Source organism: Sus scrofa, chromosome 1 (genome assembly GCF_054392235.1).
Source record: "Sus scrofa isolate SSC_HxYL_T2T_F1_AM1 chromosome 1, Sscrofa_HxYL_maternal_Yorkshire_Landrace_v2.0, whole genome shotgun sequence".
NCBI lineage: Eukaryota > Metazoa > Chordata > Mammalia > Artiodactyla > Suidae > Sus > Sus scrofa.
The window spans coordinates 282,388,213-282,416,112 of NC_139383.1; the positions used below are offsets into that span (position 1 = coordinate 282,388,213).

The 27,900-nt window shown below is 52.6% G+C and overlaps 1 protein-coding gene across 50 annotated transcripts in view; it reads left to right on the forward strand.

Annotated features, from left to right (window-relative positions):
* Positions 1-27,900, forward strand: part of SPTAN1 (spectrin alpha, non-erythrocytic 1) — a 65,742-nt gene that overhangs the window by 11,982 nt on the left and 25,860 nt on the right. For 25 of the 50 annotated variants that reach the window (XM_084997019.1, XM_084997063.1, XM_084997004.1 and 22 more), the window contains 26 exons: positions 224-463; positions 2,246-2,371; positions 6,140-6,280; positions 6,540-6,686; positions 8,534-8,667; positions 8,809-8,953; positions 9,028-9,182; positions 10,304-10,439; positions 11,383-11,484; positions 12,332-12,469; positions 13,051-13,161; positions 13,906-13,983; positions 14,092-14,247; positions 14,793-14,997; positions 15,648-15,829; positions 16,311-16,554; positions 16,757-16,879; positions 17,431-17,648; positions 18,748-18,840; positions 19,135-19,269; positions 20,286-20,434; positions 21,476-21,535; positions 22,597-22,795; positions 24,751-24,855; positions 25,284-25,307; positions 26,222-26,257. In XM_084997019.1, the coding sequence (XP_084853145.1) occupies positions 227-463; positions 2,246-2,371; positions 6,140-6,280; positions 6,540-6,686; positions 8,534-8,667; positions 8,809-8,953; positions 9,028-9,182; positions 10,304-10,439; positions 11,383-11,484; positions 12,332-12,469; positions 13,051-13,161; positions 13,906-13,983; positions 14,092-14,247; positions 14,793-14,997; positions 15,648-15,829; positions 16,311-16,554; positions 16,757-16,879; positions 17,431-17,648; positions 18,748-18,840; positions 19,135-19,269; positions 20,286-20,434; positions 21,476-21,535; positions 22,597-22,795; positions 24,751-24,855; positions 25,284-25,307; positions 26,222-26,257 (3,579 nt within the window). In that variant the 5' untranslated portion in view covers positions 224-226. The remainder of the gene's footprint in view (positions 1-223; positions 464-2,245; positions 2,372-6,139; positions 6,281-6,539; positions 6,687-8,533; positions 8,668-8,808; positions 8,954-9,027; positions 9,183-10,303; positions 10,440-11,382; positions 11,485-12,331; positions 12,470-13,050; positions 13,162-13,905; positions 13,984-14,091; positions 14,248-14,792; positions 14,998-15,647; positions 15,830-16,310; positions 16,555-16,756; positions 16,880-17,430; positions 17,649-18,747; positions 18,841-19,134; positions 19,270-20,285; positions 20,435-21,475; positions 21,536-22,596; positions 22,796-24,750; positions 24,856-25,283; positions 25,308-26,221; positions 26,258-27,900) is intronic. The other 25 variants (XM_084997182.1, XM_084997026.1, XM_084997096.1 and 22 more) reach the window with 1 other exon arrangement.

The following is a 27,900-nucleotide window of genomic DNA, read 5'->3' on the forward strand; positions in this document are numbered from 1 at the left end:
TCCTCTGAGGGATCCTGGGGGCAGGCGTTGCAGGCGGTGGGGTAGCCACCTCTTACCAAGGGGCGGGACCTGGGCTTCACTGTCAGTTCCTGAGGGGAGGCCGCCTTCTTCATTTGTCTGCTCAAGCTCTCTGGTAATTTTCTTTCTTTCCTTTCTAGAGGCTTAATTCCACCCAATCTGTTTTGGTAACTTGTGCTTATCTCAGGGCTTTCTGTCTTTTTAGAAAATGGACCCAAGTGGGGTCAAAGTGCTGGAGACAGCAGAGGACATCCAGGAGCGGCGGCAGCAGGTCCTCGACCGGTACCACCGCTTCAAGGAGCTCTCGACCCTTAGGCGCCAGAAGCTTGAAGATTCCTACCGATTCCAGTTTTTCCAGAGAGATGCTGAAGAGCTGGAGAAATGGATTCAGGAGAAACTTCAGATCGCGTCTGATGAGAATTACAAAGACCCCACCAATCTGCAGGTGCGTCTGCGGTGCCTGCCAAAACTCTAGAGCTCAAATGTTTTTGCCCAAAAGTTAGACAAAGACATTTAATGATGACCTTGAGAGACTGAGCAGCAGGAAGAATGTAGATCACACATAGGGAACGACTCCCTCACGCTTCTAAAAATCCCTTAGCGAGCGTGCATGTGGACTCCTGCAGGCTTTAACGTATCTTTCATGGATGCTTTAAGCTGGTGGTTCATAATCCACTGTCCTGCAACCATCAGTGATCCTTCAGCGTTTTTCAAGAAAGGTCTGGGTTGATCTCGGAATATGTGTGTTTTTTTTTTTGTCTTTTTGCCATTTCTTGGGCCGCTCCTGCGGCATATGGAGGTTCCCAGGCTAGGGGTCCAATCGGAGCTGTAGCCACCGGCCTATGCCAGAGCCACAGCAACTTGGGATCCGAGCCGAGTCTGTAGCCTACACCACAGCTCAGGGCAATGCTGGATCTTTAACCCACTGAGCAAGGGCAGGGATTGAACCCGCAACCTCATGGTTCCTAGTCGGATTCGTTAACCACTGCACCACGACGGGAACTCCTTTTTTTTTTTTTTTTTTTTTTTTTTTTTTGTCTTTTTGCCTTTTCTAGGGCTGCACCCATGGCACATGGAGGTTCCCAGGCTAGGGGTCCAATCGGAGCCATAGCCCCTGGCCTACGCCAGAACCACAGCAACACCAGATCCGAGCTGCGTCTGCAACTTACACCACAGGTCACGACAACAACGGATCGTTAACCCACTGAGCAAGGGCAGGGATCGAACCTACAACCTCATGGTTCCTAGTCGGATTTGCTAACCATTGAGCCAAAACAGGAACTCCGTGGAGTATGTGTTCTTGAGAAAGGCATGCTAACCATCAGTGTGGATGCTGCTGAAAATTTATAAAGCTGATTTAAGAAAAATAGAAAACCTTTCTTTTCGTTGATTTTGGTGGAGGAACCCATGATTCCTTTACTAGCCCAGAGTCTTCTGAGAGAGGACATGATCATGCAGCCCTAGGCACGGCCCCTCCCCAGCTTAGTACATGATTAAAAAGACATGTTGGAGTTCCCGTCGTGGCTCAGCAGAAAACGAATCTGATGAGCATCCATGAGGATGCAGATTCGATCCCTGTCCTCACTCAGTGGGTTAAGGATCCAGTGTTGCCGTGAGCTGTGGTGTAGGTCGCAGACGTGGCTCGGATCCTGAGTTGCTGTGTCTGTGTTGTAGGCCAGCAGCTACAGCTCTGATTCGACCCCTAGGCTGGGAACCTCCGTATGCCACAGGTGTGGCCCTAAAAAGACCAAAAAAAAAAAAAAAAAAAAAAAAGGTGTTGAGAAATGGAACGTGTCAAGTCAAATCCGTCGAAGAGTGTGGTTTCTAAAGCAGAGCTTAAAAAAGTGTCTTATCGTCTCCCAACGGGAGTGAGTTAGTCAGGGGCGGACACCACGTGCCAAGAAAGCTCTCAGTGTGCTTCTGTGTTTCTAAGAGGGATTGGCTGTCCATGAAGGCTGATTTCCTGCTAGACGAGAAAATTAGGATAATTTGCAGTGTCTTGCTGTCTGCAAGGTTGTGGGCCTCGGTGGGCCAGCTTCCAGAGGGCAGGTATGGGTGCAGCCACAGTATTTGAGTAATTGAGCCGGTAGGGGAGTGGGCGGGGTGCTGAGTGAGGGGTCTGTAGTGAGAGGGACTGGGATCAGGAGGGGAGGAATAACGGGGGGGCTGGGAGCAGAATGGTGGGTGGTGAGGTGCATCTGTGGCTCACTTCGTGGTCCACCAACAGGGCAAGCTGCAGAAGCATCAGGCCTTTGAAGCCGAAGTGCAGGCCAACTCAGGAGCCATCGTGAAGCTGGACGAGACTGGTAACTTGATGATCTCCGAAGGGCACTTTGCATCTGAAACCATCAGGGTGAGTAGAAGCAGTGCCTGCTGTGGATGGTCTTCCTCTGGTCGGCAGGAGGATAGGGACAAATGCTAGCATGTCAGTTGGGGTTCCTAAAAAGATAGGTTTTTCCAGCTTTTACAAAGACTTGGCGAAGTCTCCTCATGGAGTTTCCCAAATCCTGCCTTTGTAACACGATGATTCAGTACAATCCTAACAGCGTTTGTACGCTCGGTCAGGAAGTTAATGTTCTTTTTGTAGAACCAATTAAGATGCAGTTTTACTTTAAAGGAGACTGTGTATATTAAACTTGTAACATTTTCAGATGGTCACTGGATGGGAGAGCGTATTAGTGAAATGGGTGAATTTAGGGATTAGGACACAAAGATAAATAGAATGAATCACGGACACTAAGAGGAAAGTTCTCTGTCAGAAAGCTTGCTTTCTGGATCTTGGCACTTGCCCCAGGAGGTCTGGTCAGCAGGCCAGTCAAAGGTGCAGCTTCAAGGGATGACCTGGCACCTGCTGGTCAGTGACCGTGGACTGACTTTATAACTGACTTTGAAGCAGGCGTCCTCAGACTCCTGGTCTGGGTTGTTTGGGTGCCATTCATTGGGGTTGGGGCGATCATTCTTCTTTCTCTGTTTAACGTTTCCAGTGACGGGATATTAAGGGGAAAGCCAGCCCTTTGGGACGAGGTGTGCACGCTTAGTTTCTCCTGCCTGGTTGCCCTTCTCTGCCTTTGATTTCCTTCTTGTCTGTCTTTGTTCTCTGTCATCCAAAGTCTCCTTCCGTTGAGGCACCAGTGTCTCCAGTCCTTGGCCAGTCGAGGCAAAATCCCAGAGAGTGAGGCGAAAGCTAGGACGTTTCTTCGTCCGTTGCTGTTCCCTGGTCCCCACCGCGGAGTTTCCGTTCCCCTGGGATCTGGTGCAGGGGTTTCCTCAGTTCACACGCCTCTCTCTTTTGCTCTTATATGCTCTGCCGTCTTACACTGAAGACTTGCAGCGGGCCTTCAGCTTATTAATAACAAGTAAATCATCTGAGTGATGATTGTAAATAGGAAATAGAAGTAAATTCTAAATGCCATATGACCACCTATTTAATCCTGCATTCACCCCGGTTGGGCAATATAATACGTGTCTCTGCAGTTAAATACAATTAGATATTGGCCCATTTCCATACCATTTTAAATGCAGTTTTACCGGGAATGCAGTCAGCAGAGTTAATGGGGCTGCTCTGTGCTGGTTTAACCGGGTTACTCATGGGGAACATGAGAAATAGATCCAGTGTTTGGCTTTAGTAATTAATCTGGGGGAGGGAGACCCAGAGCTCACTTCATTCAGGGGTGTCAGAAAGGCTGTTCTTCCTATAAAGCAGCATTTGAAGGCTCTGTAGCTCCTAGTTGGCGAGGAGCTTTTAGTGGCTGTTTGGGTGCAAACACTTTGTCACCGCTCCAGGGCACAGGAGGCTGGCCGTGGCCATAGTGTGTGGAAGGGCAGAGACAGACGCTCGGGAGTTTGAGTGACCTGCCCAGGTTCCCACAGCGAACGGGTGACAAAACCGGCCTTTCCATCCACTCCTTCCTTTCTCTAATCGCAGTTCGCTGCTTTATTTTCCCAACCCGTATTTCCTGTCGGCTCTTCTTAAATTTTCCCCAAGTGCTGCTCTGCTGCTGCTTGCTCGGGCCCCCATTGAGAAACCCACCTGCGTCGGCCAGGGCTTCCCTCCACCCTGCCGGCCTTCGGCGTGTGTCCTAAGGGCACCTGCCTCCCTGCCCACTCATGCACTCAGATACCAGTAGGCTTGTGACACTGGACTCTGCCGAACCCCCGTGTTGCCAAGAGGAGCCCCAGCAGGAACGGGCACGTTGTTTCACTGCTGGAACGGGCCTTGCCCTGCTTCTTCCCCTGAGGGTGTGGAAATGAAATTTGTGAGTGACCGACCGCTGACTTTAAGGCGAGGGCTTTCCTGAGCCTTCTGTGGCCCCATTTTAGTTTGAGCAAAGGGTTCTCTTGCAATCCCTGCTCTTGTGCTCACAGGTCCCACGGTCATCCAGGCTGGGTAACTATCTGGCCCGGGAACTCAGCAGCTCAGTTGGGCAGGCGGGGTTAGCTTAGAGGAAGGTGGGTGGGTGTGAAGCCTGTTTGTGTCCTGGATAACCTGTCTGTCGCCGGTTTAGACTTTCACACCGTACCGGACGGCGTGGCGTCCCATAGTCACCGCCACCCACATTGGCTCCCACATCCGAGTAGGTGGCGCATGACTTGCTGTTGGTTGCCTTCCCGCCCTTGCCTGGAATGCCTTTCGCGTCCCTCACTGGTGGACTCGTTTTCACCCTCAGTGACGGAAGTGACTGTGTGAGCCTTTATCTTCCCCGTCGGCTTTCTCCCTTCAGATGAACCACCCGTACCTGTTTCCAGGAGCATCCACCCACGTTGACGGCCCCGTGGCTCTTCAGTTTGTAGTTTCCGGGGAGCAGCATCTCAATGATGGGTGGATCCCAGGCTTCTCTTCGGGTGGAGTTTGTGTGTGTGGTACTGGTTTCTGTCTGTGTCACACAGACACTCCCAGGATCTTGGGTGGGCATCACCCGCACGTTGAGATTGGGCTGGGTCGCCAGAGTGCCCCGCTCCAACTTGAATTGATGACACCCCCGGTTCCTGAGTCCTTACTGGGACTGTGGTGTGAGAACCCAGAATGCTGGGAGGTGACTGTGTCTGGGCCTGTGGCTGCCACCTGGGTGTGGCTTGATGTAAAATTCACTTGCGATGTGCCACAAATGCTGGCTTTTCACAGAGGCACCGCATCTTCCGCCCAGAATCAGTCCTCTTTGACGGCTGATTTCAGGACCCCATCTTTCTACTCTTATACTAAAGTTTCCTTCTTGTTTTTTTTTTTTTTTTGTCTTTTGTCTTTTTAAGGCTGCACCCACGGCATATGGAGGTTCCCAGGCTAGGGGTCTAACTGGAACTGTTGCCGCCGGCCTACACCACAGCCACAGCAACACCAGATCCGAGCCGTGTCTGTGACCTACACCACAGCTCACAGCAGTGCCAGATCCTTAACCCACTGAGCGAGGCCAGGGATCGAACCTCATGGTTCCTAGTCGGATTCGTTAACCACTGAGCCACGACGGGAACTCCTTTTTTTTTTTAATGATTTTTATTTTTTCCATTGTAGCTGGTTTACAGTGTCTGTCAGTTTTCTTCTGTACAGCAAGGTGACCCACTCACATACACATATACACTCTTTGTCTCTAAAGGTTTTCTTCTTTACCTGTGCCTCATAATTATTTCTTTACATTTATGGCACCTACAGGACCTCGTTTCGTTTTTTTACCTTTTATCTCCATGACTTCAGAACACATCCTTCAGTGATTCCCGCTGCGGTTCCAAGTTAATTCTCCGTCTTTCCTTCCCCAGCAGTCGTCTGACCTGGGAATCCCACTTCCGTAATTCAATAAGTAATAATAAGTAAAACATTACCTAAATATTTACAAATAACATGACATCGGTAATCACTGATGATTATAACATAATAAATTCCCTCGGAGTAAACCAGAGTTCCGCTGCCTGCGAAAGGTCAGTTGCTTTTATGTTTTAAGACCCACCAAACCACTGTGAGGTGTATGCGTTTTCCTCTCCACAGTTGAATCCCCTCGATGTGGGGATTGGATTATCTTTTGAAAAGACTCGTTCAGAGCGCCCGGAGAGTCTGACTTGCTGGGGCTCTGGAGGGGGAGCCGGGTCCCGCACAGACGGTTGTAACCTGTGGGGTGGGGCTCTCAACCTCCAGACTCGCTTGACGGAGCTGCACCGCCAGTGGGAGCTGCTTCTGGAGAAGATGCGGGAGAAGGGCGTCAAGCTGCTGCAGGCCCAGAAGCTGGTGCAGTTCCTGCGCGAGTGTGAGGACGTGATGGACTGGATCAATGACAAGGTGCGGTGGGGCAGGAGGCGCGCGGGCCTGGGCAGGGGGCGGGGGTGCAGCGGTGTAAGCAGGAGCGGTGGGGGGGCGTCTTCTGACACCTGGAGCCTGCGAGCCGGAAGGGCCACGGGCCCCGCCTGTTCACTAGGAGAGGGACCCTCAGACAGCTCCCCCCCCCCAGTGCTGCCGCGGCCCACCCCGGGGTGACGTTCTGGGAGCCGTTGTCCCCAAGTGTTCCTCGGTGACTGGCTCTCCTGTGGTCCCCGAGTAGGAAGCAATCGTGACTTCCGAGGAGCTGGGCCAGGACCTGGAGCACGTGGAGGTTTTACAGAAGAAATTCGAAGAGTTTCAAACAGATATGGCCGCCCACGAAGAAAGAGTCAACGAAGTGAACCAGTTTGCCGCCAAGCTCGTCCAGGTAAGTGGGGACGCGCCATGTCTTCTCCGAGCACCGGTGTCTTCACGTCCTGGTGCTTTCAGGAGCAAAGCTGTGGCGACACTGCGGAGCTCTGGAGCGCACGTCGGAGGGCTCTCTCTTGAGCAGGGAGGCGGTGATGCTGAGCCCCGCTTTCTCACTTGGGCCGCGGCAGGAAGGGCGGGGCTCGTTTGATCTCTTCCCTCCACCCACTTTCAGGTCGGGCTGCGGAAGCTTTTATTGGGCGGCTGAAGCTGGTTGTCAGGGTTCCTCAGACCAGGGTGTGGCGGGGAGCGCTGCTCCGCGTTGGCAGATGTCCAGCGATGCCTGATTGCTCTTCCCTTTCAGAGCCAAAGCTCCCCTGACCTCGGGGGCCTGGGAGCCCAGTGGTGGATGGCCCTCCGGTCGTTCTGGGGCATCAGAGGGGCTGGCGCAGCCCCTCCCCGTGGTCTCTGAGGGCAGGCCTGCAGGACAACAAGGAAGAGAAACTAGGGGCCTTGCTTTAGGGAAACTTGGTTTGGAGGGTACAAATTTTCAATATGCAGACCTCTCGGGGCTGGTGCTTGTGCCCTTTGGATCAGTGATGAAGGGAAAGAAGAGCCAGCGTTTCCTCAGATGTAACCTCACCCTTCTGAGCGACAGATGAGCTGTCCCAGAATCCTGGGCCGTCACAGGGTTGATCCGAGGAGAACAGGCAGGCCACTCAATCTCCCAGGGGGCTCCCTCAGCCCCGAAGTGCCTCACTTTCTTGCTTCACGTGGTTTTTTTTGTTTGTTTGTTTGTTTTTCCTGCATTCATGGCATGTGGAAGTTCCTGGGCAGGGATCAACCCTGCACCACTGCAGTGACAGTGCTGGATCTTTCACCACTGGGCCAGCAGGGATCTCATTCTATTTTCCTATTTTGTTGTTGTTTTTGTTTTGTTTTATTGAAGTATAGTTGGTTTATAATGTTGTGTTAGCTTCTACTATGCAACAAAGTGATTCAGTTATCTTTTTTTAACACATTACTTTTATTTTTTAATTTATTTTTTGCTTTTTAGGGCCACACCTGTGGTGTATGGAAGTTCCCAGGCTAGGGGTCAACATTGGAGCTGGAGCTGCCAGTCTACAGTACAGCCACAGCAATGTATGATTGGAGCTGCATCTGTGACCTACACCACAGCTCATGGCAATGCCAGATCCTTAACCCACTGAGCGAGGCCAGGGATTAAACCTGTATCCTCATGGATACTAGTTGGGTTCGTTACCACTGAGTCACAATGGAACTCCCTGTGATTTTTATTTAAGCAAAACCAAATGTGCTTAGTAGGGAAGGTTATCTCTAGTGTGGAGTCAGGCACAAATCCTGAAAACCATGTGCATAGACAGGAATGCTTGTTAATAGCCTCATGACATTTGAAATACCAAATTTTGAGAGTTTCTCGGTAGCCTGGCAGTTAAGGATCCAGTGTTGTCACTGCAGGGGCTCGGATTTGATCCCTGGCCCAGGAACTTCCACATGCTGCAAGTGTGGCCAAAAAAAAGGGGGGGGGTGAAGAAATATCAAACTTTAGAGCAGCTGGGGCAGCATGGTGTATGGACGAAGCTCCCACAAAGGTGCAGGCGAAGCCCCTTACACAGAGGTTTGGGGCTGCTGCACAAAACCCCTCTAGAGACTCGCTGCATGGCTCCGGGCTGTAATGGCTCCTCCTCTTAACATAACTGGAAATAGAAGCTAAAGCTTCCCTCAGTCCACACAAAAGCCAGTATTTCTTCAGGACGACAGGGTTTACTGAAGCAGGCTCATCAGGGAGCCGATACCCATGGCCGGGTGATGGGCCGGCTGCAGTCTCTGTTCTCCCTTGTTCAGGAGCAGCACCCCGAGGAGGAGCTGATCAAGACGAAGCAGGACGAGGTGAACGCAGCCTGGCAGCGCCTGAAGGGACTGGCGCTTCAGCGGCAGGGCAAGCTCTTTGGTGCAGCCGAGGTCCAGCGCTTCAACAGGTACCGAGCCAAGCAGGCTTCTGGGATGGGGCCTCCTGGGAGGCGCCTGGCGAGGCCAAGAAGTGGCGGGGCTGCCTGGGTCTGGTTGCCAGCCCTGGACCGTCGTCGTAACTGTGGATATACTGGTGCCCCCTTCTGTAGGGACGTGGATGAGACCATCAGCTGGATTAAGGAGAAGGAGCAGTTAATGGCCTCTGACGATTTTGGCCGCGACCTGGCCAGCGTTCAGGCTCTGCTTCGGAAACACGAGGGTTTGGAGAGAGATCTTGCTGCTTTAGAGGACAAGGTGGGTTTTGAAGCTGACTCTCTGAATGAGTCTGCAGGGGTCAAGAGGGCAGCACTGAAAAGGTGTATCTCCAGGTCAAAGCCCTGTGCGCAGAGGCCGACCGCCTGCAGCAGTGCCACCCTCTGAGCGCCACCCAGATCCAAGTGAAGCGAGAGGAGCTGATTGCCAACTGGGAGCAGATCCGCACCCTGGCTGCCGAGAGACACGCGCGTCTCAATGATTCATACAGGTAGAAACAGCCTGGGGCTCCACAGCCTGTTCCACGAGCTTCTGTGGGTGTTTTGTTTTGTTGTTTTAGGGCCACACCTGTGGCACATGTAGGTTCCCAGGCTAGTGGTCGAATTGGAGCTACAGCTGCCAGCCACAGCAACACAGATCCAAACCACATCTGCGACTTATACCGCAGCTCCTGGCAATGCCGGATCCTTAACCCACTGAGCGAGGCCAGGGATCGAACCTACAACCTCATGGTTCCTAGTTGGGTTTGTTAACCACTGCACCACGACAGGAACTCCTGAAAATATTTCTTTAGCAATCTATGCATCATGTGAAACATCCTGTTAAAATTGAGTAAATCAAGGATTGAAAAAGAATGCTTCTTACTAATAAGTAAGGGGTTGACAAGGGAATTGAAAATAAGAGACAAGCCCAGGGAATTATCGTGGTGCATAGAACCTAAGTTGGTTTTTTTTTTTTTTTTGTCTTTTTGCCATTTCTTGGGCCGCTCTCTCGGCATATGGAGGTTCCCAGGCTAGAGGTTGAATCGGAGCTGTAGCCACCGGCCTACACCAGAGCCACAGCAACGCCAGATCCTTAACCCACTGAGCAAGGGCAGGGACTGAACCCGCAACCTCATGGTTCCTAGTTGGATTTGTTAACCACTGCGCCACGACGGGAACTCCAGAACCTAAGTTTTAAAGGCTTGATTTTGGAGTTCCTGTCGTGGTGCAGCAGAAACAAATCCGACTAGGAACTGTGAGGTTGTGGGTTCAATCCCTGGCCTTGCTCAGCGGGTTAAGGATCCAGCATTGCCGTGAGCTGCGGTGTAGGTCGCAGGTGTGGCTCGGATCCGGCGTTGCTGTGGCTGTGGTGTAGGCCAATGACTACAGCTCCGATTGGACCCCTAGCCTGGGAACCTCCACATGTGCCATGGGTGGAGCCCTAAAAGTCAAATAAAAAAAGGGATTGACTTCAGCCTTCTGCTTTCCTTTCTAGTCTAGGTTGAACGAGACCCATATTTCCCAGGGCTACAGTTTGTATGGTCAGACTTTTGAGAACACAGAATTGGGAGCTTTAGGGTGGCATTTTCCACCCTGGAGGCCTCTGCCGACTGTCCTCTGGTTTCCGTAGGCTTCAGCGCTTCCTCGCTGACTTCCGGGACCTCACCAGCTGGGTCACCGAGATGAAAGCCCTCATCAACGCAGATGAGCTGGCCAACGACGTGGCTGGTGCCGAAGCCCTGCTGGATAGACATCAGGAGCACAAGGTAAGGCCTCCGGGACCTCCCAGAAGTAAAGCCGTGAGCTTACAATGCTTCGCTGTGGCACCGTCACTTGCGGTCAGGAGTGGCTGAAACCTTGTTGACACGTGCTTGGTCATCACCACAAGGATGGATGCTGGCTTTGCCTCTGGAGACTTACTTCACCTGCTTCTAACAGACGGTGAAGCCGGGTGGAGTCGGGGGAGGAACTGTGGTGCATAGCAGCGAAGGGCCACGCTCTGGCTGCCGTTTTCTCACCTGTTCTGTGCCATGTTAAGAGGTGTCTTTGTTTAGGGAGTTCCCCTCGTGGCGCAGTGGTTAACGAATCCGACTAGGAACCATGAGGTGGCTACCTATAATCACATTAACAAATACAAGGAACCTGACTAGTATCCGTAAGGATGCAGGTTGGATCCCTGGCCTTGCTCAGTGGGTAGAGGATCTGGTGTTGCTGTGAGCTGTGGTGTAGGCTACAGATATGGCTCAGATCCTGCATTGCTGTGGCTGTGGTGTAGGCTGGCAGCTACAGCTTTGCTTCAACCCCTATCCTGGGAACTTCCATATGCCGTGGATACAGCCCTAAAAAAAAACACACACACACACAAAAAAAAAAACCACCAAAAAAAAAATACAGCTGAGACAGGAAGACCCATGGCATTCTGGGCAGGACTCACCCTGCCAGGTTTTATAAAATCAAACAAATCCCTCTGGCACAGGGCAGACCGATAGAACAGACAGGTGGCCTGAAAAGCCAGTAGGAAAAAGACTTCTACATAAGTGCTGCTCTCGTGTTTGACATACTAGGCATATATTAGGAAACCCGGCTTTATCTTTGATTTGTTCCTCATTCTGGATGTGATATTCTGACTTTTGGTGATTGTTTGAAATTCTACAGCTAACCCTTCCTGTATGAGATGCTGGGCCTAAGTTGTCCTTTTTTCCTCTGTAGGGTGAAATTGATGCTCATGAGGATAGCTTTAAATCTGCAGACGAGTCTGGACAGGCCCTGCTTGCTGCTGGTCATTATGCCTCAGATGAAGTGAGGGAGAAGGTAAGAGAGAAGAAAAGATTCTTTTATTAAACGTCCCTGAGAGCCTTATCCATCCTTAATTGTCCCGACGTGGAGTCACCATGGTGTGTGAGAAAACCTACACGAGAGGTTCCTCCTGGAAATGAAGGAGCAGCAGCTCAAGAGATTTTAAACAGAACCTGCACTCATTGATCAGAGAGAGAACCTTCCATTTGTTGGGGACACATGTGACACATTTCCTATTGAAAGGGGACTGGGCAGTGAGTTGAGTTCTGCATCAGTAGTTGGAGCCAAGAGGAAACAGATTTTTCCTGGGTTTATGGGTAGGTGTGTAGATAATTCCAAAGTTCCCAAGGACCTTTAGGAAGATGCCTGAGGAACATTACATTGTGATAGATATTTATAGTATTGCATAGACCAAGAAGAGACCCATCAGAGGCGCACTTTATTCATTAGCTTTGGAGCCTAAGAATCACATCTGGGTGTTCCTGGGTCTGGGCAGCGCATTCCGCGGGTACCCACTGCATTGGCGTCTCTCGACTAAAGCCCCGTCTCCATGTGCGCTGCCACGCTTTTCCCTAGACGCCCTTTTTCTTCCTGTTTGTACCACCATCATTTGTGATGACGTGGCAGGAAGTTAATTCTAGACCCATCCGAAGGGGACCGCCCACTTAGGCTTAGTGTAACCTCCCAAGCCGTAACCTCGTAAGCCGCTCAGCGTTTGTGATGTCTTGTGACGTAGTTGACATGTACACGTAAATGTCATCCGTCCCCTTTTGCGAATCAGAACAAAGCGTGAGGCTTAGAAATTCCGAAGCGGCCTCTGTGTCTGACCGGTGTCTCCTTGCCTGTCCCCCCTCCTTCGCAGCTGGCCGTCCTGTCTGAGGAGAGCGCTGCGCTGCTGGAGCTGTGGGAGCTGCGCCGCCAGCAGTACGAGCAGTGCATGGACCTGCAGCTCTTCTACCGTGACACCGAGCAGGTGGACAACTGGATGAGCAAGCAAGAGGTGATTGGGGACGGGACCCGACTGCCTGCCACGTCTGCTGCTCGCTTAGCTTGTTCTGCCCGGGAATCAGGACTAGTTCAGTTTCTCGTTGAGCTGGGGGGTTGCCGGCTTCTGTGGGCTCTGCCAGCACTTCCCCTGCTGCAGAGATTGAAAGGTCCCAGTTTTTTAGACGAGTGTGATGGCATAAAGTAGAATTTTGTTTTGTTTTTTTCTGATTCCGATGCCAGATTAATTTTTTTTTCCTTTTTTCTTTTTTCTTTCTTTTTTATAGAATTTTGTTAAAGTGGAGATCACCCCCCCCCGGCAATTAGCATTATGCATAATTGAAATCTAATAGAAGCAGTGGACACTACTGGAAATAAAAGTTTCAGTAGACTATAGAACAGGGTCATACTGCATTGCTGGATTAGTTTTAAGTGAAACTGAACAGATTTTAGGCTTTGTAAAAGAGATCTGAAAGTTCAACAGCTATAAGATCTCTTTCCTCCTTTTTGTATTTTGACCAAAATAGCCTTTGCTTTGCAGCCTTAAGGGGTTAAAGGAATGGGACATTGTCTCAACACTCTGTTTCCTCCTGCAAGGCTTTCTTGTTGAACGAGGACTTGGGGGATTCCTTGGATAGTGTGGAAGCGCTTCTCAAGAAGCACGAGGACTTTGAGAAATCCCTCAGCGCCCAGGAGGAGAAGATCACAGTGAGAGCGCCTTTTCTTTTTTTCCCCCTTGCCGCCCCACAGCACCTGGAGTTCCCGGGCCAGGGCATCCGAACCGAGCCGCACCAGATCCTAACCCTCTGGGCCAGGCCGGGGATTGAACCTGCATCCCAGTGCTCCAGAGATACCATGGATCCCGTCTTGCCACAATGGGAGCCCCCAAGATCCCTTCCTGCTGTCTGTGCCCCAGATGCTCCTTAGAGTAAACAGACCCTCTTCTTGTTCCAAAAGGCTTCTGAGCAGATTTGGTGAAGGCTCCATGTGAGAGGCACTCTGGGTGTTTAAAATCTCGCGATGATAAGCTCCTTGCTGGAGACATAACACACCTTCTAGAGTGAAATCATTTTTCTCAGTGTAAATCTCCAAATCGAGTTTCCCTTCCCCTAAGAGGAGTTAGGAATTAACCTAAGGGGTATTTTCCCCACCGGACACCAGTCTTAGAAGTGGGAATTGAGAGGCTGTTGACCTGTTATCTGACCCCCGTCCGATCCAGTCCGGACATTAACCGCAGTCAGCATCTCTAGTCTTGAGTCGGGGGAGCGGGGCGTTGTGCCCCCCAAGAACATGGAGCAGAAGCTCAGGAGCTAAGCGATGAGGGTTGTCATAGCAAACCTGACAGGGATAACCTCAACCCGTGTTCAGTCTAGAGCGTTTCGTGTCCTGGCTCCTCTGGGGGCCAGATGTGCAAGGGTCGCTCACCACTGAAGAACCTTGCTCTTCTTCTAGGCCTTAGACGAATTTGCAACCAAGCTAATTCAGAACAACCACTACGCCATGGAAGACGTGGCTACTCGCCGGGATGCGGTAAGTGTGCGGCTGCCCTAAGCACCTCCCTTTTGTCCACGGCCGCCCCTCCCGAGATGGGTCTGCAGGGAGCAGGAACCAGGGTTCACAGGGAGCCTTGTCTTGCAGCTGCTGAGCCGCCGCAACGCCCTTCACGAGAGAGCCATGTACCGCCGCGCCCAGCTGGCCGATTCCTTCCATCTGCAGCAGTTTTTCCGTGATTCTGATGAGCTCAAGAGCTGGGTCAACGAGAAGATGAAAACCGCCACCGACGAAGCTTATAAAGTAATGTCCTGTTGGCTCTGCCATGTAGCACTTGTAAGCTGAACACAGGGTGGTGAGCTAAACACAGCTCTCCCAAATACATCATAGCTAAAGAAAAAACTAGAAATTTCAAAAAACACACCATTTAATGTAAGCTGACCATGCACACGTGCTTCTATAAATATAAGAGGGGAGGGGAGTTCCCATCATGGCTCAGTGGTTAACGAATCCGACTAGGAACCATGGGGTTGTGGGTTCGATTCTTGGCCTTGCTCAGTGGGTTAAGGATCTGGCGTTGCCATGAGCTGTGGTGTAGGTTGCAGACGCGGCTCGGATCCCGTGTTGCTGTGGCTCTGGTGTAGGCCGGCAGCTACAGCTATGAATGGACCCCTAGCCTGGGAACCTCTATGTGCCACAGGAAGTGGCCCTAGAAAAGGCAAAAAAACAAAAAAAAAAAAAGGTAAGAGTGGAGGTAACATCATAAGGTCATGTTACATCAGGTAATGTCACGGCGTGACTTGATGTCGTCAGGTTCAAGGTGGAGCTCCCTTCTTTTTCATCGGCAGGACCCATCCAACCTACAAGGAAAAGTACAGAAGCATCAGGCTTTTGAGGCTGAGCTCTCCGCGAACCAGAGCCGCATCGACGCCCTGGAGAAAGCCGGGCAGAAGCTGATTGACGTCAACCACTACGCCAAGGACGAAGTGGCAGCGCGGATGAACGAGGTCATCAGTTTGTGGAAGAAGCTGCTGGAGGCCACGGAGCTGAAAGGTGGGAGGAGCCGTGCCTGGGGCGGGGGCCGGGGTCTGGGGGGTTAGCTGGTCCTCCCCGGTCAAGTGTTGAGGGACACCCACCACTCAGGTGAGGCGAGCTGGACGCCCCGGGAATTCGGCTCACTTCCTGAGTAGGAATCGCCTTCCTGGGTCCTCGATGCTCTGCTCTTTTGGTGAATGTGACGGAGCTGGTCGGTGGGGGAGCCTGAGTGAGAAGGGAATGATCTGGTCACCTGGCCCTGACCGAGCTGGGCTTCGAACTGAGGGCCTCTGTCCATCTCAGGCGCCCTCCTCTCCTGCGGGGGGAGCGTGCTTTTTAAACGACTGCTAATTCGGTATCTAGAAGGCAGAGCAGAAGTTGCCGTTTATCTTTGCCTTTGTGATAGAAGTGAAGTCATAGCTAAAGTCAGTCTCGACCTGTGGTTCTTCAGCAAGTTATCATCATGGGTGTTTTTGGTCTTTTTGTGTTTTGGGGCTATGCCTGTGACCTGTGGAAGTTCCCAGGCCAGTGATTGAATTTGCACCACAGCAGTGGCAATGCCAGATCCTTAACCGACTGAGCCACCAGGGAACTCCGAGTTATCATGGTTAGCATGGTATTGGCAGAAAGATAACGCTTACTAACAGTCAAACTGCCTCCTTGCCTAGGAATAAAGCTTCGTGAAGCCAACCAGCAGCAGCAGTTTAACCGCAACGTTGAGGACATTGAACTGTGGCTGTATGAAGTGGAGGGTCACCTGGCCTCGGACGATTACGGCAAAGACCTCACCAACGTCCAGAACCTGCAGAAGAAGCACGCCCTGCTGGAGGCCGATGTGGCCGCGCACCAGGTGCGGTGACCTGGGCGCTGTTGTTGGGCGGGTGGCTGCAGAAGCAGTAGGAGCAAGCCTGGCAGGTGCAGCCCACGCGGGTTTGAGGATGGAGTGTGCTGATTTTCACAGAGAGCCTGTGGGCCCCATACGCCTTTGCTCAAGTTAATCTGCCTCCCTCGGCTCCTGGGAGCCCCAGCAAGGGGAAGCTGTGGCAGGAAGAACACTCGGGGAGGTGTCTTGCGGCACAGCGGGTTAAGGATCCAGCACTGTCACTGCAGTGGTTCGGGTTCAGTCCCCAGCCTGGGAACTTCCTCCTGCCGTGCGTGCACTCCCCCCCACCACCCAAAAAAAATACTTGGGTGCAGAAGGAGAGCTGTGTTGTATTTTCTTGGTGTATAATCAGACCACAGCTAAAGTAATCAAGTCAGCCTAGAAGTGTCCAGAACAGAGTTGCCAGACACTGGTTCAGGCTTTCAAGACTGTCCTTTCCTGTTCCCAGGATCGAATCGACGGCATCACCATTCAGGCTCGCCAGTTCCAGGATGCTGGCCATTTTGATGCTGACAACATCAAGAAGAAGCAGGAAGCCCTTGTGGCTCGCTATGAGGCTCTCAAGGAGCCCATGATTGCCCGGAAGCAGAAGCTGGCCGACTCTCTGCGCCTACAGCAGCTCTTCCGTGATGTCGAGGATGAGGAGACGTGGATTCGAGAGAAAGAGCCCATTGCTGCGTCCACCAACAGAGGTCAGTCTGCCCCCATCAAAGGGGAATCAAGTTGGGAAAGGACTCTGCCCTGGGGGCAGGAAGGGGACCAGCGTCAGGAGGAGCAAGGCCAAGGTTAAGTTGAACTGGAAGTTTACGTTAGTTCGTGGGGGAAACTGAGCGTGACGGTTAAGCCAGTTTTTCTTTTGAAAGCTTGAGTGACGTGGGAGTGTTTTTCTTGCAGGCAAAGATTTGATTGGAGTCCAGAATCTGCTCAAGAAACACCAGGCCCTCCAGGCAGAAATTGCTGGACACGAACCCCGCATCAAAGCAGTCACCCAGAAGGGGAACGCCATGGTGGAGGAAGGTGAGTCGCGTCAGGCCAGTGGCTTCACTTTCATTCCTCACGGCTCCCTTCATGGAAGGTTGAGGGTGTGGACCTGAGTCAGGCTGGGCTGTGGGGTAAAAGAGATCCCGCTCTGTCCTGACTCTGACCTTGGCTAGCCTGTAACCTCTCTGAGCCTGAACGTCCCTGTGGTGCGGGGATAACACCACTGCTCCCACGGTTGTGAGGGTTAAAGAGGTCACATGCTGAGGAGCCTGATCCAGTGCCCGGGCCTTGTGCGTCTCCAGGGCTGGGAACTGGGCGGGCTGTTGTTTCTTAGCGATAGCATCACTGATGCCAGCTGGAGATACCTGCTTCCTAGGGTCTAGATTGACAGCTTGGCTCAAGGAGGCCAAAGACGAGCAAATCTGTTAAAGGGTTGGAACCTGAGCCTCTCATAAAACTGGGAAGTACGAAGGGGCCAGCTCACCAAGATGTAGCATCAAAAACGCCATGCGCTCGCAAAGGGCCTTATTGTCCTGCTGAATGCGTCAGCATCTTCCCCTTGTCCCTCCTGCCCACCCACTTCCCAGGCCACTTTGCTGCAGAGGACGTGAAGGCCAAGCTCAGCGAACTGAACCAGAAGTGGGAGTCGCTGAAGTCCAAGGCCTCCCAGCGGCGGCAGGACCTGGAGGACTCGCTGCAGGCCCAGCAGTATTTTGCGGACGCCAACGAGGCCGAGTCCTGGATGCGGGAGAAGGAGCCCATCGTGGGCAGCACCGACTATGGGAAGGACGAGGACTCCGCTGAGGTACCCGGGCCGGGGGGGCCTGCTGGGCTCTGGCTGGCGCCAGTTAGGAAGATGACCCCGGTGGAAGGCGCAGCCTCGTGGCTCTTGCCTTTTGAGCTGTTTCGGAATCTCTTTTCACTTTCCACTGTGAAAATTCAGTCACATCTAAGGAGAGAGAAGACGGCCTGTCCCCGTTTCTCCCTCTGGCTTCGTCTTTCTGGTGCCACCCGCACACCCGTGCGCACAGACACAGGGTTTGTCAGTCGTCTTTTTTGAGTGGAACGAAGGTCCAGGTGTAGCCCTGTGCCCCTCTTCCTTGACAGTCTGCACAGAAACCAGAATGAGCTGGATGTTGACCTGTATATGACCTAAGAGGGGGTAGCGGAAAATAGAAAGGCGCCAGCCACACTGGCGGAAGGGCGTTCCCTGGTGGAGGGCAGTGCATTTGGCCAGCTCCCGCCTGTCGGGACTGCTTAGTTCTTGAGATGGTGGTGGCTCCACTGATGAGCGCGATGTGTCTCTGTGTCCCGGTTTGTGTTTCAAGGGTTGCATAGTTAGGTAAGGGCCGGGTAAAAAAAAGATGACAGAGGAGTTCCCTGGTGGTCTAGTGATTAAAAGACCTGGCATTGTCACTGCTATGGTGCAGGTTCAGTCTTTGGCCCTGGAACTTTCACGTGTCTCAGGCGTGGCCAAAAGAAAGATAACGATAGAAATCATTTCCTCTGAATTAAGTGTTTATCCAAAAGAGAGGGGCGAGTTCCCATCGTGGCTCAGGGCTAACAAGCCCGAATAGTACCTATGAGGATGCAGGTTACACCCCTGGCCCCGCTCAGTGGGTTAAGGATCGGTGTTGCCGTGAGCTGTGGTGTAGATCAAAGACACGGCTTGAATCCCTTCTAGCTGTGGCTGTGGTGTAGGCTGGCAGCTGTAGCTCCAATTCGACCCCTAGCCTGGGAACGTCACATGCCACACCTGCAGCCCTAAAAAGCAAAAAGAAAAAGAGGGAGAGAGGGAAGTGAACAAATCACCGGGTAACTGAATAGATTTCAGAGGCAGAAGGCGTTGGGGGTGGCGGGGGCTGGGCTCGCTGCTCAGGGTCTCCGTGGGGTTTCCGTCTCAGGCTCTGCTGAAGAAGCACGAGGCTCTCATGTCGGATCTCAGCGCCTATGGCAGCAGCATCCAGGCCCTGCGAGAGCAGGCTCAGTCTTGCCGGGTGAGTGTGCCCTTAGGTTCAGCAGCTGCGAATCCCAGGGAGGGGGCTGGAGTCCGAGGAAGCTAAAGGACCCAGTAGCTGGCAGCAAGTGTCGCAGTCGTAAGCGCTGTTCTTGTCACCTTAAAGATGCCAGACAGCTGAACTTCCAGAATTGGATTTTAGCGGTAGCTTCAGAGAACTCTCACCGCATGTTTGGTAAACTTGGGACAACCGCTGGAACGGGAGCCCGTCCCGGGCACAGATGACCAGTGGGGACATCCGTGAACCGTGTCTGCCCTTCCTTTGGGTTTTTAGCAACAAGTGGCCCCCATGGATGACGAGACCGGGAAGGAGCTGGTGCTGGCGCTCTACGACTATCAGGAGAAGAGTCCTCGGGAGGTCACCATGAAGAAGGGGGACATCCTCACCCTGCTCAACAGCACCAACAAGGCAAGCGGAGAGGCGGCCGCCGGGGGCTGTCCGGCGGCTCCGCTGGCGGCAGTGTCCGGGAGGAGGCCGGCTGAGAGTCAGAAGTTACTACAGCTCTTAGTCAACTTCCCACTTCCTGTGGGTTTATCCTCTTTCACTTGTGCGTGTTTAAACGCCTGACAGCTAGTGTGGTGGCTCGGGGACTCACTCTCAAGGGTGGCTCTTGTCACCGTTGACCACCTCCTGGTGGAATGTCTTCTCCTGAGCCAAAGCCCTCCTCTCCCTAGCCTGCACCTGTTGGGTCTCTGGCTGGCCTTCACGGCCATGGCAGGCGACTGAAGACAGCTCTGCCGTCCCCCCAGCCTCCATCTTCTCAAAGTCAAACGCTGCCTGGTTCATCGGCCTCGCTTCCCTGGTCCTGGAGTGAGGCCAAGATGTGCCAGGTGTCACTTGATGGATCCTGAGAGATGCTGCCTCCCGGCTCGGTTGAGGCTGGAGAAGTGTCTTTGGCCAGTGTTGAGAACCTCCTGGCCCCCACCTCAGTTTGAGCCAGTCAGGAGCGTCCGAGGAAGTCTGATCGGGGTCTTTCTGTTGCCTCTCAGCCTGAACTAACCTTCTGGCCTGGCCCTGGTTTACTCGAGAGCAGCGTCATCCAGGGCAATGTTCCGAGGTGGCGGGGTTTTAGGATCTGTGTTGGGCCTGCAGTAGCTACTAGGCCTGGCTGATTACGAACCACTTCAGATGTGCTGAGTGCAGCGGAGTGTTTATCCGAGTTCACTCACTTCAGCGTGGCTCGTGGCTGCAGCGTCAGCGTGGTGCTAGGTCGTCTGAGCCCAGAGAGGCCGGCCTTGCTGCTCGGCGTCAGGGCTGCTTCACTTCTCTGTACTTGACGGAAATGGCAGGTCTCGTGCGAGGGACTTTGGTGCTGTCACAGGATCCTCTGACGTGACTAGAGCTGTCTTTGGTGTATACGTGCGAGCAGGCCTCCTTGGATTTTCGGGAAGGAATTTGCTTTCGAGTCTCTCTGTGCCCCTCAGGACTGGTGGAAAGTGGAAGTGAACGATCGGCAGGGCTTCGTGCCGGCTGCGTACGTGAAGAAGCTGGACCCCGCCCAGTCAGCCTCCCGGGAGAACCTGCTGGAGGAGCAGGGCAGCATCGCGCTGCGGCAGGAGCAGATTGACAGCCAGTAAGGGCCACGCGGTCGGTCGTGAAGGTCCTGGTGCCACTCAGTCACACGTGGCCACGGGGTCCTGAGGCTCCAGAGCAAGTGTTCTGCTGGTGCCCCTTCCCTGCCCTGCGGGAGGACATGTTCCCCCTGCCTCCCCCGTCGCTTCCAGCCCACACCTGTGTGGGAGCCTAAACTCCCTGCCCCGTACCTCTGTTTTCCTCTGTTTGTGTTTTCCCCTGAATTTGCGAGTTTCTTTTCCTAAACAGCATTTTCTAATCATCACCATCTCTCAATCTCCTCCAGCCAAGGAGGTGCTTTTGAAACTGGGCTTCCAAGCTGTTCCACACACCTAAGCTCTGCCCTTTGTGAAAGGCTGCGGGGCGAGTGCCCCTCCCTCCCATGGCTTTGTGCTCTGAGACTGGGGGTATTTTTATGGAAAGGCTCTGTCTCTTTCCTGCAGCTCGGCCCCCTAGAGACCGGGGTTCCTCCTTCAGGGCCTGTCTTACTTCACTAATGAAATCCGAAGCTTTAAACAAGGGCAGTGCCTGGAAAATACGTTCTTGCTAGAGTTTAAAATAATAGAACTCGTCTGACCTTGACCATCCCTGCAAAGGTCAGTTACTCGTGCCCTCACAGCTGCTTTCTGTTACTTTTAGCACATGAGTGAGAGGTTTTGTCCTGGGTCATAAGTAGGAGGGCAAAGAGGTAGACCAGATAGGTGATAAAGGTGCACATCAGCCTCCGTAGGGTCTCTTCCTCGGGTGGCCATCGTCCTCCCTGGCCTTGCTCTGCAGTGACCAGTGTTTCTAGCACAGGACAGTGAACTGCCTTCGTGAGCATGGCAGGCGCCAGGAAAGTGAAGGTGAACGAACCCTGTCGTATCGTTTCGTTTTCCTGCTCTTTCGTTCCCGCCCTGGCCTGCTCCCAAGAGCTCTTGAGTGGCTCCTTGATTTTCCCCACTCGAAGCAGCCGTCGTGGCACCAGTCGGAGCTGCCGCCGTCCCTCCTCGTGGATTAATCCACTAACCTGTGCCTGCCTTTGCTGTGCCCCTCTGTGCAGGACGCGCGTAACTAAGGAGGCCGGCAGCGTGTCCCTGCGTATGAAACAGGTGGAAGAACTGTGAGTAGGCCGCCCGCCCGGCCCAGCGCCGCGCCGCCCGCCTGCCCGCCCGGGCTCCCTGTCCCCCTCCCTCCGCGGGGCGGCTGCGCCCCCGCAGCTGCCCCGCTCCCGAGGGAAGGGCGTGGGGCGAAGCCGCGGCGCGTCTGGTTGGTTGCTTCCGCGCAGCTGTGCCTCCCGTGTTGTCGGTTCCCCTCCTGTCGGCTCGCGAGCTGGACCAGCCTCTGGGCAGCAGGCCTGGCGCCGAGGCTGGACTGGGGGCAGGAAACAGGGCCTCGCTCTCAGACTTTGGTGATTGGCTGCTTTGTTATCTCACCTTCGGAAGCTTCGATTTTTTTTTTTTCTTTTTCTTTTTTGACTTATAGCTCAGTTGTATCAAGTGTGTCATTTTTACATCAAGGTCTCCAAAAACAGTAGAGTTCGGCCTTTTGTATTTTTGTTCCCAAGGGTTAGAGTATTCTTTGGCTCTTCATGAGAAATCTTGAACTGATGAAACGGGATTTACCTGGGGGTTTTTTTCCCTTCTAAAGTGGTCCCTGCTCTCTGAGAAACATGTTCTTTCGGAAACAGTAGGAATTTCCTACTGTTCCGGAGATGCTTAGATCCTACGTGAGGCTGTTTCAAAGCCGAGCGTTCCTTCCCCTGCCGCCCGGCGCTGCTGGCAGACTCCGTCGTGCGACAGGAGGACGCGCCCTCCGCGTCCATGGTGCTCAGCAGACTCATCTCATCTCTCCGCTGTTGTCGCATGACGCCTGTGTGGTGCTGAACGCTTGGTTTCGGTCATTTGTGGTTGTGACGTTGTACGTGCACACTTGGCCGGGGGTTGAGTGTGCCGGGCCCCCCCAGCCGCCTGCTCGTGACCCGTGCACTGTGCGCGCGTGCCCCTGGGTCCTCAGGGTCTCGGTCTTCATCTGCCTTCTGACACGCGTCACCAGGGCGCCCGCATCGCAGACTCCTGGCCCCGACCCACATCCGGGAGGCCGCTGGCCGCTGGCCTTCGGGCCGCCTCTGTGGGAAGCTAACTGCCGCCCCGCCCCCCCTTGTCACCCTCTGAATTCCGCCAGGTACCACTCGCTGCTGGAACTGGGCGAGAAGCGCAAGGGCATGTTGGAGAAGAGCTGTAAGAAGTTCATGTTGTTCCGTGAAGCCAACGAGCTGCAGCAGTGGATCAACGAGAAGGAGGCGGCCCTGACGAGTGAGGAGGTCGGCGCCGACCTGGAGCAGGTGGAGGTGCTGCAGAAGAAGTTCGACGACTTCCAGAAGGTACGGGGCCTGGCGCTCGGCTGAAAACTGCTCACAGACTCGGGTCTCTTGATTTGTGACTGCAGGTTACCACAGTGAAAATCACATTCCACCCTCTGTGTAGCCATTTTAAAATGAGTACAGGAGTTTCCTGGTGGCTCAGCAGGCTGAGGACCTGGTGTTGTCACTGCTGTGGCTGGGGTTCAGTCCCTGGCCTCAGAACTCCCCCTGTCGCAAGCATAGCCAAAGAATAAAATAAGTTTAATGGAAACGTTTCTTGGGCCAGTTTAGTTTTGAGGAAATGCATGCTGTTTTCTCTATTTATTGTTTTGAGAACTTTCCTAAATCTAACATGGCAATGTATAAAAGTTGTTTGGGTTTTTTTATTTGTTTTTATTTTTATTTTTTGTCTTTTAAGGCCACACTCACAGCATATGGAGGTACCCAGGCTAGAGGTCGAACTGGAGCTTCGGCCACTGGCCTACACCACAGCCACAGCAACGCCTGATCTGAGCCACATCCGCAGCCTACACCACCGCTCACGGCCACGCCAGATCATTAATCCACTGAGTGAGGCCAGGGATCAAACCCACATCCTCATGGATACTAGTCAGGTTTGTTACCCCTAAACCACAATGGAAACTCCTAAAAGTAGTTTTTTTGTTTGCTTTTTTTGTCTTTTTGCCATTTCTTGGGCCGCTCCCGTGGCATATGGAGATTCCCAGGCTAGGGATCTAATCAGGGCTCTAACCACCGGCCTACACCAGAGCCATAGTCAACACGGGATCCAAGCCGCATCTGCAACCTACACCACAGCTCACAGCAACGCTGGATCATTAACCCACCTGAGCAAGGGCAGGGATCAAACCCAATACCTCATGGTTCCTAGTCGGATTCGTTAACCACTGCGCCACGACGGGAACTCCCTCACTTAACCATTTTAAAGTGTGCAATTCAGGAGTTCCCACTGTGGCTCAGTGGAAATGAATCCAACTAGTAACCATGAGGTTACAGGTTCAATCTCTGGCCTCTCTCAGTGGATTGAGGATCTGGCATTGCTGTGAGCTGTGGTGTAGGTCGCAGACGTGGCTTGGATCCCGCATAGCTGTGGCTGTGGTTTAAGCCAGTGGTTATAACTCCGATTTGACCGCTCCCCTGGGAACTTCCACATGCCTTGGGTGTGGCCCTAAAAATAAATAAATAAATAAATAAAAATTAAATGAATGCAGAAATACAGCATGCTATTCAGAAGCATTCAGTTCATTCACAGTGCTGTACAACCATCACCCCGTCCAGTTTTTCTGATCACTTCCTTATCACTTCAAACGTTTTTTATCCCTTCAAAAGGAAACCGCATACCCGGTAAGTAGCCACTCCTTGTCCACTCTCCACCCCAGCACCTGGTGACCGCTGCTCTGCTTTCTGTCTCTGGATTTACGTATTTGGGTATTTCTTATAAATGGAATCCTGTGTTATGTGACTTGATGACTGCCTTCACTGAGTGTACCGTGTTCAAAGTTCTTCCTTGTAGGCGAATCAGGGGTCTGTTATTTTGTGTGGCAGGCACTCCATAGTTTGCATACACACATCTTGGTTATCCACTCCTCGGCTTGAAGGTATTCTTGTAACCAATCCGGATGGACAGGGGGCTTTGTTCCATCCCATTCTTCACAGGCATAGGTCCTCCTCCCCCTAAAGAAAGTTTTTAAAAAATCTCCATTCAACCAGAACAGTGGTTCATTAGCTACATCTAGTTCGGTAAATACGAGACACTTGCCAGCCCCGTGCTGTTTTCTTCCTTCCTGCGACAGTTGGCTTTTCTGATTTAGGTCACTGTTAAGGAGTTGGGACAACTACTTACAGAGTAATGTTGGACAGGAATGTGTCGGTTCAAACCAGCGTTCAGGAATATTTGCTGCCCTTTTTGTCCCATGAAGTGCTGCTGTGGGTTTCAGTCGCTGTGTTTTTCTTTGAAGGATCTCAAGGCCAACGAGTCCCGACTGAAGGACATTAACAAGGTGGCAGAAGACCTGGAGTCCGAAGGCCTGATGGCAGAGGAGGTGCAGGCGGTGCAGCAGCAGGTGGGCTGGCTCTGGCCTCTCCAGCCTCTGTCATGGGCGCAGCTCGGCCCCCTCGGGCCGTCGTAGTCCAGCGAGCACGCCCTGTAGCAGAGTTGCAGCCGGGGTGCAGGTTCCCTGTCTGACCTGGGTCGCCGTCGGGTTTACCTTGGGCAGCTGGAAGCACAGCTCTCTTCCTTATGCCCGTTAAATATTGTGAGAGTTGTTTCGTGTTTCTTTAGCCTTTGTAGTAATAAACGCCTGCCATTCCTTAGGTAAATAGATAAGCCTCTTGGTCTCTCTTGACTTTAAGGAGTTCCTCTGGCTGGTGGGGCTGCCTGTATTTTTGTAAATCTCTTCGGTGTATCTGGGTTAGATGTCACAGTGACGACTGTTGCTTGCAAGTATGTGTTTCCTCTAATAATGAGACTGGTTTTCCTCTCTCCTTGTAGGAGGTGTACGGTGTCATGCCCAGGGTAAGTGTCAGGTGCTCTATGTGGAACTTGAACTTGGATTAGCTCTTGGGAAGAATATGAAGTCAAGAGCCTCATAAGAATCTGTTCTTGGAGCTCCCTCTGACATACAGTGGGTTGAGGATCCAGCGATGCTACAGCTGTGGCGTAGGTCACAGCTCTGGCTTGGATTCAGTCCCTGGTCAGGGAACTTCCACGTGCTGAGGAGGGTTAGTCATAAAAAGAAAAAAAAAGGAAATACATTTCTGGAGTTCCCACTGTGGTACAGTAGTAACAAATCCTCCGAGCATCCATGAGGATGCGGGTTTGACCGATGCCCTGGCTCAGTGGGTTAAAGAATCCTGTGTTGCCGTGAGCCGCGGTGTAGATCAGAGACAGGGCTCAGATCCCGCCTGGCTGTGGCTGTGGCGTAGGCCGGCGGCTGCGGCTCTGATATGACCCCTAGCCTCTATATGCCGTGTGTGGGGCCCTAAAAAGACCAAGAAAAAAAGAAAAAATTTTCCGTTTCTGAATCTCAGCAATAAGCCTGTTGTCTGTAAAAATCTGTGGAAAAGAATGAGCAGAAATTGGTTCCTCAAAGCACCCAAAAAGCTTTTCCCATAACAATTGCTCAGGCTTATTATCCCTTTCAGCGTCCTATGAATATGACAGAAAGAAACGCTTATCGAGTTTCCTCATTCTTTCCATTTCTTCTGCTGTGTTAAAATATTTTTTTTCCTCTGCTGTTCGTTTGCTTCATTGCGCTCCATCGGCCTGTGGGTTTGCTGCCAGCCAGTGATAGGTCCTGAGCCCTGAGGGGACCCGCTGTTGTGCCAGGCTTCTCGGTGGCGGTCCCGGGGCTCAGAGCAGGGGCTGGGGGCTGCATATTGGTTTGTGCACAGTTACTCAGCTGCCGAAATTCCTTCTTCTTTGAACAGGAGGAAACTGATTCCAAGACGGCCTCTCCGTGGAAGGTAAGAACTTCTTCGTGGGTTGTTTCCAAAGGTTTTCCAGGAGCAGAAGTACTTTCATTATGTCCCTTCCTGCTGTGCCTGTTTCTGATTTTAGATTTGTCTGAGCCAGTGGTCGTGTCTCGATTTGTTTGGCTGGTGTCTTTCTGACCCTGGCATTGTCTTCTTTGAATCTTTTTTATCTTGAAATGTGCTACCTAATACGCACAAGCAGACTGTCCCCACGCGGATGCTCAGTACAGGTGGGGTTAGGTTTGGTTCATCACACGCCGCCACTGCTGGAGCGCACTGTTGTCCCTCCATGTCTGTGGGCCCGCATCCTCTATGCAGCCAACCACCCATTGAAAATACCAGTATTTGTGGAGTTCCCCTTGTGGCTCAGTGGTAACGAACCCAACTAGCAAACAAGAGGACGCAGGTTCGATCCTTGGCCTCGCTCAGTGGGTTAAGGATCTGGTGTTGCATGAAGTGTGGTGTACGTTGCAGACGTGGCTTGGATCTGGCGTGGCCGTGGCCTAGGCCAGCCGCTGCAGCTCTTAATTCCACCCCTAGCCAGGGAACCTCTATATGCCATGGACATGACCTGAAAAAAAAAAAAGAGAAACTACTAGTGTAGTAGTTGGTTGGTTGACCGCAGGGGTGCAGAACCTTGCACATAGGAGGCTGACTGTAACGGACTTGAGCCTCCAGGGGTTTGGTGTCGGCCAGAACCACGGCCCCTCGGGTACCAAGGAAACAGGGGCGGCCGCACTTTGCAGAGGTCCCACCAGTCGGAGTGCAGCCCAGGAGAAAGTGACCTGAGGATGGAAAGGAAGAGTGCCCCTTCCACTCAGTGGCTGCCTGACCCCTTTCTCCTCGGGCCCAATGAGGGCATCATAGAAATCCTGAGGAGAGATGGGGGGCGGGGGGCAGATGTTTACCAGCTGAGTAGACATTGTGCCAGCCAACTCCAGGGGTAGTGCTTGGCCACGGTGGGCATAAGGTGACCGGGAGGACAGGGGAGAAGGTTTTTCACGTGATGTGTTTATGTGATCATGGGACTAGTTGCCTCAGTCTCAGTTCTAGCATCTTTCCTCCCAACCCAGCTCTTCAGGAATGTGTCACTTGAGCTATAGACAAGTTAGAGCAGATTTCTACTTTATGCAAAAAGCACGAAGATGTGAAGACAGGCTCCCCACAGTGCTCCCCGGGTCGGTCCTTCTCAGCCCCGTCGTCTGGTCTGGCCTCTCGTGACGACCTAGGCTGAAAGGGGTCTGTTTCTTTGGCCTCCTTACTCCTCCAGGCTCTGACTATGCTGCTTTATTAAATAGGCTTCAGGGAGTTCCCGTTGTGCGGGTTAAGGATCTGGCATTGGCACAGCTGTGGCATAAGTTGCAACTGCAGCTCGGATTCAGCCCCTGGCCCAGGGACTTCTGTATGCCACAGATAAGGCCAAATAAACAAACAGGTTCCAAATTGGTGGGTGGGAAAGGTGCATTTTTCTTTTGATTCGGCTTTCTCCCTTTCACTCAGTATTCCTTACGCAGCAAAACTCAGTCAGTGGTGATGTGCATTGGCAGGAGCCTTATCTCTGGCCGGCAGAGTCTGCGGTTTCTCTGGTAAAAGCCTTTCAGAAGTGTATTTTAGATGACTCTGCAAACACCAGT